The 8,807-nt window shown below is 34.4% G+C and overlaps 1 protein-coding gene across 1 annotated transcript; it reads right to left on the bottom strand.

Moving 5' to 3' along the window:
- Nucleotides 1-1,771: 1,771 nt before the first annotated feature.
- Nucleotides 1,772-8,462, bottom strand: LOC141586904 (cytochrome P450 84A1-like). Its single transcript, XM_074408302.1, has 2 exons — nucleotides 7,362-8,462; nucleotides 1,772-2,562 (listed from the first exon to the last, which is right to left on the bottom strand). The coding sequence occupies exons 1-2, from the start codon at nucleotides 8,316-8,318 to the stop codon at nucleotides 1,942-1,944; spliced, it is 1,578 nt and encodes a 525-aa protein (XP_074264403.1). The 5' UTR covers nucleotides 8,319-8,462; the 3' UTR covers nucleotides 1,772-1,941.
- Between the last annotated feature and the right edge of the window lie 345 nt (nucleotides 8,463-8,807).

Below are 8,807 nucleotides of genomic sequence, written 5' to 3'. Positions count from 1 at the left end.
TAAAGATTGTTTACTTCAGTTACTTTTGTGGTAGCTTCACTATATCTTTTTCTTTTATAATATTTCAAAAAAATAATTAAATCACTTAAATTGACTATTGTTTTTCTACAGCTTTAAATCAACTATTTTTGTATGCTCTATGCTATATTCAAGAATCCAGTGACTGGGAGATGCTAATCAAGTATCAAGAATCCTGTTATTGGTGAGAGCCGTTGGAAGAAAACAACCTATGATTTTATTAGGAACATAACTAATAAGAGAACTCAATGATCCAATTGAAGCTGCATGACAATAAATTGATCCCAATTTCAATCCAAGACAAGATGCAACAATTCCTATTATAGTCTACAAGTTCATTTTTAGTTTTTTACTTTGACATCATGTGAGTTGTGAAGGTCTATCTGTGTATGAAAACTTCCAGTTTGATTTATGATGTTTCAAATTGTACAGGTGAGAATAATTTACCGTGTACTTTAGTATGCAGATACCTGCAAATATTTGGTGTGATATACTATACTTTTTCATGGTTATCATTCAGTTTTTGCTTTTGCTGCATGTTTTGACAGAAGTCATGGTATGTTAATGTCATTGTGAATATCACTGACCGTCTTTGATGGGGTATGATTGTGAAAAAGGTCTACATGCTCTCTACACATTGGTTACAAGTTTATTAGAAGAGTGACTAGCTGTTGTTCTATGGAAGAATACCCTCTGTAAAACTATCTTAAAATTATTTTACAATTGTAGAATGTTGTTAACGATCAAGTTAGTTGTGTTCACGTACATAATGTCTTTCGATATTGCGTATTTAACATTTTACAACGATATAAGCTCTACAATCATTTATATATTCTAACTAATACAATGGTAAATTATAAATTTTTAAAACTTAATTATATAAAATAATCTATATATTCATGTACAATTTTGCACGGGTACTAACCTAGTTTATATAGATTTTAAGATAGATAAAGATACAATCATAAAGATAAAAAAAAGGAAAATGAGATGGCGCGCCTAGGTGATACTCAAATTGGGCGCCACCGGGGTTATTATCGGAAATTACATGTTGGATATTCTCATTTCCCTCTCACAAAACTTGAATTTTAAACTAATCAATAAAGAAGGGTAGATTAGGAACATCAAAATTGTATAATTAATTATAGTTGTAACAAAAATGAATAAATCAGAAGGAATTGCCTTGCCTTTTGCCTTTCTTTGAGGTGGAATATAATGTTCAACAAACAAATCCAATGTAGGATCGTGCACCATTTCCGTCTCACTGATGCGACAATTAAATGATGCTAATATGTATAAGATAAAGAACTTTGGAGAATGATTTTTGATTCTCGGGTAAGAATATGTTTAAAAAATCAAGGTCGCAACTTTGTTTTATGATATCGATTTTGAAGCGGGTTTTAAATCATCGCATTTTCATAGATCAAACGGAATCAATTTCAATTTGGTATAAAACTCGATCGATTATGCATCTAGGGGTTGTAAATTCGGCACCTTTGATTACGATGTTTGATAACATCAATAGAAGTAAACACTTCACGATCTCATTCATTTTCCAGATTTGTGCATGATGCCTTAATCAACAGATCGATGGAATTAATGATGTTAAACAGATATATACTTTAACGCAAAAATGAAAACAAACAATTTATTTTTTAATTTTTCTTTTTCTTTAATTATGGTGATGCTTGATTCGATACCACACCTGGGTGACACGCCATCCATAAAAAAAAAAAAAAAAAAAAAAATCAAATTGTGGAAAAAAATACACCACAAATAACAACGTAAAGTCTTTGTACATCCACATGTATAGCATAACACTAACACCGTAATGTTTTTATGTTTTTCAAATCCAACCAAAAAAAATACACCAAATTATAATGCAAGTACAGCGCGTGATTCTTAATCGTCACCGAATGCTGATCAAACCGGGCAAAAAAGACGCGGTCTAGGTACAGCAATGAGCCGGTCCGCTTTGGGAGCCGTGAGTCCAAATATATCTTGCGTACTAACATCACTTGGTTTCATGCCATCTGGCAGTTCCCATGTAAAGCAATGGAGCAAGTTAGCCACGCACATCTCAAGCGCGTATAATCCAAGCTGCATTCCCGGGCATGACCTCCGACCCGACCCAAATGGTATGAATTCAAAGCTGCTCCCTTTAAAGTCGGGCATACCCTCGTTCAAGAACCTCTCGGGTTTGAATGAATTTGGGTCGGGCCAAGAGCTCGGGTCACGTCCGATTGCCCATGCATTAATTATGACACGAGATTTTTTAGGGATGTGGTACCCGTGGATGGTTGCATCCTCGGCCGTCTCATGGAGGAGGAGAGGAATGGGCGGGTGCATGCGTAGGGTTTCCTTAATGCAACACTTGAAGAATTGGAGCTTGTCTAGATCCGACTCGTTGACTCTTCGAGTCATGCCTACAACGTCAATTAGCTCTTCTTGGACCCGTTTCATGTCATTGGGGCTCCGGATGAGTTCGGTCATGGCCCACTCTATTGCCGAGGCTACTGTCTCGGTCCCTCCAAACATCACATCCTGTAGGTACAAAAGGCCAGTATTATCAAAAAACAGTAAATCTCTCTTAAAACGGCAATATTCGTCGTAAATTAAACATAAAACAAGTCAAATGCATACCACTTATGTATATAAAAATGCATAGGAAAAAAATGATATATTTATCTTATTTATACAGGTGATATGATATTCGATCCGTTTTAAGTTTAAGACGGATAACATCGTCTTAACTCTTAAAAGAAAATTTATGTATCCAAAATATATTATTGCGAGGAGTTCAAGTCAAATACACATTGTTGTAAAATTCCGGCCATTATTGTTTGTGTACACTAAATCGTTGAAATTGGTGTTTGAAAATTATAATCATTTGCATGCACCTCAAAACCACAAGAAATAGCATGCAAAAGTATTGGATTTTTCTTAGCTTGGTGATAAAATGGCACATACTAGACGATGCTATACGTGGGCATGTTGATAATTGGATGTATGTATGAAATATATAGCCAAATTAAGTTTTGTTGGTCCAGAATCGAGTCAAACAAAACAGCATAGCACCCCACAAGTCTCTACATTACTACGGAAGTGTTTTTTATATTGGAAATTAAGGATTTCATAAAAGCTAATATTTGGGGCATTTTGCACGCAGATACCTAATATTAATATTTTTTTTGCCCAAAGGTACCTTAAATTTATAATCCACTTGCTAAGAAGTACCAACAGACAATTTTCGTTAATAAAATTAACTTTAAGGCTTGACTAGATGGAAAACCTGAATTTGTTTGCTTCTCTCCTTAATCCCTTTCTTAAAAACTACGTTTTCTCTCCGCTTTATCTCCCATTCCGACCACCTTATCTATGTTCTCACCTTAAATGAATTGCAATTATACGATTTGAATGAAAAAAAATCATGGTTTTTGTTAAGTGAAGACGAAATTTTGATTTTTTTTAATGAAAAACGTTAGTTGGTACTTGTTAACAATGGATTATGAACTTTAGGTACCTTCGGGCAACAAAAATAATGTTAGAATGACTGCGTGAAAAGTGGCACAAATATTATATACCTTTTGACAAAAAACTTTTTCATAAATTATACGTTATTCTCACATTTTGAAATACATTTTTCTTTATTTAATACTATGTATCCCTCAACATATGTAATTATAGTCAAATAAAGTTATACTCAGAAGAAAATATTTTTCTCTCAGGGATCTAAACAGGTATTAGTTCCGTAATTTTTCCCTTTTTTTTACATTGCTGAAAATCAAGAAACTAATTATAATTTGAAAAGGGGCTAGTATTAGGTTTGATTGGTATAAATCTCAATAGCACCTTAAATACTCCATCATTGTTCATTATTTTATGTCAAATTGTTAATGTGTGAAACTGTGAACCAAAAGTAACATGTCAATATCTTCAAGGGAAAAATTGTCATTCCTAAATCCTAACTCATTAGTTACTCTTTTACCCAAGGAAATATATAGTATGAATTAACATGATTACAAAGAAAGTATATATTCATGGTATGATTTCATTTGAGGGAATGAGTGGAAATGTGCAATAATGATCAATTGATAGGAGTAAGATAAGTGAAGTGCGAAGGAACTTATCCTCAAGGTATAAGACATAATAACATTACAAATAATATATGCTACTCCTTCGTTTAATACGGGTCAATATTATTTTACATGTGTATAAAGGACAACCTATTATCCTTTTCAATGTATTCTACTTTTATTCTATATTAATATATCTAACTCGCTTACAATGGATAGTGCCCATATATTTAAGAAGGATTCATGAATAATAATTTGTTTTGCACGCTTACCAATTGCCTCAAAAGGCAAGGTCAATAAGGTCTCTATCTAAGTTCACTTAGGGCAATAGCAATAGTTGTAGTTTCATACTATACTTTTTAATTGTCACATTAACAAACACAATCACATACTCCCTCCTATTCTAAATAACTTTTCATATTTCCTTTTTTGTTTATTCACAATACCCTCCCTATTTCCTTATTTGACAAACTTTTATACTTATTTTAATCACCTCACCCCACAACAATGCCCCACAATACTCATACTTCATCTTATTTTAATCACCTTACCCCACAACAATACTTATTTTAATCACCTTACCCCAGAACAACACTTATTTTAATCATACAATACATTTCCTCTCTCCAATCTCCTACCCCACTACAATACTTTACCATATAATACTCCCTCCCTTAATTCCCGTGCCCTCCATGAATAGAGAGGGTTATTAAGAATAGGAGGGAGTACTAAACTTCTTATTTCTCATCAATGTAAAAGGTTTCATAATTTTTTTGTGGGCCCTCTTTTCCTCTCCTTTTATGACATGAATCTAGTTTTTTAAACAAGAAACGGTTTCGAAACTCCTTATTTTATAAATTAATGGATATGGAAATATGGTATGAAACTTTTATTTTGTCCCATTGCTATTGGTCTTAGAGGGAAATGTAGTAATCATCACCATAAAGGTCGGTTGCCTTATCTTATTATGATCAATCAGATTACACGAGTGAATATATATTAATGTGTTTACTCTAAGGGTCCGTTTGGATTGAAGGAATTGGAGAGAAGGGGAGGGGAGGGAAAGAGAGGGATTTAATTTCCTTTGTTTGGATAAAAAATATGGGAGAAAGGAAATGGAAGGCGAGAGAAATGAGAGGACTTATTTTCCCTCCTATAGAACAAATTATAATCTTTCCAAGGTGTGAAGATTTGGAAAAAACATTATTTGACTTAATTATTCCACCAAAGATCTTTTAATCCTCCATCCATTCTTCATCTCCCTCCTTCCTCCCCTTTCATTTCCCTTCATAATTTTTGTTATCCAAACACTCAAATCCCATTTGCCTCCCTTCTCTCCCTCCCTTCACCTCCCCTCCCCTCCCTTTCCCTCCTAAAATTGTATCCAAACGGACCCTAAGGGTGCGTTTGGATAGCAAAGTGGAGGAAAAAGAGGGAAAGGAGAGAAGGGAAAAGAAGAGAAGGGAAGGGGAGAGGAGAATGGAGTGTGAGTGTTTGGATACAATTTCCCTCAAAATCTTGCCTATTATGGAGAGATTTTGATTAGGCTTGGAGGAGGGAAATTGAATCCCTCCAAATCTCTTGCTCTCCATTTCTCTCCACCCTCATTTGTTATCCAAACAAAAGATTTTAAATCCCCTACTCTCCCTCCTTTTCTTTTCCTTTCAAATCACTCAATCCAAACACACCCTAAGTCTCTAATCACATTGCATAGACGCCAAATATCGCACTTGTGTCACCCACAATCTTTGGACCTAAACTTGAATTTTTTAACACACATGCATTAATATAATTAATATAATTGACATCCACTTTAACTTAGGAGTTAGGTGTACTACTTTAACTTAGTGTAAAACAAAGGGACACTCAAAACAAAGTTAGTGAATTAGTTAAAGAGACTCCTTGTCTTGGGCATGCTTATCAATTTCAATTTTAAAATGTCAATGTTTATAATTACCCCGTATAATTTATTATTGTAGGTAATCCTTGACATATTCTTGTATTTTTTTTAAAAATTAAATTATCTCGTTATTGATAGATATTTTAGGTGAACTTTATGGGGTAGCAAGTAGTTCTTTCAAATATTGTCCGAACTAAAGTCTTTCTCAATTTTAACGTAAGAAATCAAAAATATATTGAGTGATTCTTATCAATAATCGAAGGAAAAAAAAGAGATATCAAACAGAGAGTACTTGAAGATAAAACCGTAATTATTTGACCTTGTATGTTTCGAAAAGATTAGGTGAATTACATGTTAAAACTGATATGTTGGAACTCTAACTCTATTCTTTTTTTTTTTGGGGGCAAATTTGAGACATCTGATATATGCAAAGTAAGGATTTGTAGGGTTGATTGTAAGATATTACTTCCTGTCCGGCCAATATTTACCCACTGAAATACGTAACACGTGAGCATTCTTTTATTTAAGTTTCAACCAAAATCTGTTCGAATCAATAATCTTTTGTTTTGCTTTATACGAGGATAGCGTCATAAGGCACTATAGTATTGTACTAGCAAATTGTCAACTCCTGAATCTTAGCAAAACAACAAGTATGATGCCATGATATGATATCGGCTTTTGCCTATGGGTAGAGTAATACAGGTCCGAGGTAAATATATACTCCTTCCCTCTCAATTATCTATTTGCCATTTTTATTCTTTGTAAGAAATATTTTAATTAAAAATAAATAAATGATCGAGGCAAAGATAATATTAGGTAATGAAAATAAAATACCGCTCATAAGATTTTTATAAAAAAAAGTGCAATATATAGATTGAAGAGAATTGTCATATTTTTTTTTTGGTCAATCGAAGCCGAAGAGAATTGTCATATTGATATCAAATATAGGTTTCTTTTTTCCAAATTGATCTGGATTATCCATTGAGTTAAATGGAAGTTGGGAAGTCTTTCTCGCGATACTGAAGAACACTTAATAAATAAGCATCGTCAGAATTTATTCCAATATTAATAAGAGTTAGAATGTAAACTGTGACTATTTATTTAAAATTTAGAAAAATTCTTGTGTCATCTCCTAGATCTGTCTTTACACCTAAGTTATTATTATATTCCAATTGATGGATTAATTTTAAGTGTAAGTGAGTGCGGACTCTTATAGGCCGAGTACATAAGAATTTTTCTAAAATTTAATAATTGATATTTATCACTTAAACTAACCAGTAATTTTGGTGCAAAATAGAGAATATAACTATATAAATGCACGTGATGCATGTAATACTAACTAGATTGATGATTGAAAGGGAAATTACCATAATAATAGCTTTGATGTTATCCCGAGTAAGCTTGATGGCATTCTGTAAATCATCAGCAGACTCAGTAACTTTAGCTTCATTATCACTGTAAAAATTCAACAAATCATCAACCATATCCTCCTCACCATTAACCTCATGTTTCACCTCTCCATTTACCCTTTTTTTACTCATATGTTCGTCAATTATTTTATCAATAAACCTGTCTAGGGCTCCACGGGCCTTGGCAAGCCTATCGGTAAGCCCGTTCGGGTCAACCCGTTTAAGAAAAGGGATAAAATCGGCTATATTAAACGCCCCAAAGAGTTTAGAAAACTCTTGGAGTATAGAAATAAACTCCTCTTGCCCCTCGGATGAGTTTGACCCGAAGGCGGCCCTGTAAATGACGTTCTTGGTGAGGTTGAATACATGTTCCCCAACGTTGACGGACGACCCGGACCGGGCCGTTAAGGCCCGGACTATGGTGTCAACCTCGTCTCTAACCGAGGCCCATGACTCGGTCCGTTTCCGGCTGAAAAGGCGCATAACGCAAAGTTTGCGCATCTGTCGCCAGAACGGGCCGTAATGGGCAAAGGCCATGTCAGCCCGGTCATACGTAAGGTAACTTATTGCGATAGTGGCGGGCCGGTTTGAGAAGATGTTGTCGTGAACTTGAAGGACTTGTCGAGCCTCATCTGAGCCTGACACGACCATCATATGAACAAATCCCATTTTAAGATGGAACAATCCCCCGTACCGCTGGGCTAGCCTAGCTAGCCCGCGGTGCGTGAGCTGGTCCATCATCATCATGTTTCCAATAATCGGGAGCCCCGTTGGGCCTGGCGGGTAGGGTTTTCGACGTAGCCGGGATATTATGGCTAGTAAAAGCATGGGTGCTATGAATAATAGTATAATCATAGGTATGGAACTAGTTTGGAACAATTGTAAAACCATTTGTTGTAAAGAACTATATTGCATTGTTAAAATATTTGTTTATAAAGAATTATAATATTAATTAATGAATACGTAGTATATACATAAATAAGACCAATTGATGCCTTTTTGAGTGGGGTTTTTATGGGATTTTTTTGGTAAGGTGTAGGTTGCAACAGAGATGTTGCTGAGGAAGAGATAGTAGGGTGTGTTTATATACTAATCGTTGGTGGGTGTGATAGTGTGAACTGTGAGTCTGAAATCAATTATCAATGTGACAAGGAATATAACATTTTTTTCAAAATACTCCGTAAATACTTGTGTATAATACATTGACAAATGAGCCACAAGAATTACTTCATAGATGTTGCCATCAAACAGGTACGAATATAAATCAAAGCAACATCGTCCCCCTATATACTAGAAAATAAAACGCTCTAAAGTTTTTCTTCCAAAAAACATTAACTAAATAAGAAAATAAAAAACCAAAAAAGCATCAACTAAATAAGCAATAACACCCCCCTATGACAATGA

This window comes from Silene latifolia, chromosome 6, assembly GCF_048544455.1.
Source record: "Silene latifolia isolate original U9 population chromosome 6, ASM4854445v1, whole genome shotgun sequence".
Classification (NCBI taxonomy): domain Eukaryota; kingdom Viridiplantae; phylum Streptophyta; class Magnoliopsida; order Caryophyllales; family Caryophyllaceae; genus Silene; species Silene latifolia.
This window is presented reverse-complemented; position numbering and strand designations above follow the sequence as displayed.

Bases quoted from the DNA above. Each gene is read 5' to 3' on its own strand.
- LOC141586904 (XM_074408302.1), bottom strand. From the start codon at position 8,318: ATGCAATATAGTTCTTTACAACAAATGGTTTTACAATTGTTCCAAACT. The intron at 2,563-7,361 runs GTAATTTCCCTT...TTGTACCTACAG, and splicing joins ACATCAAAGCTATTATTATG to GATGTGATGTTTGGAGGGAC.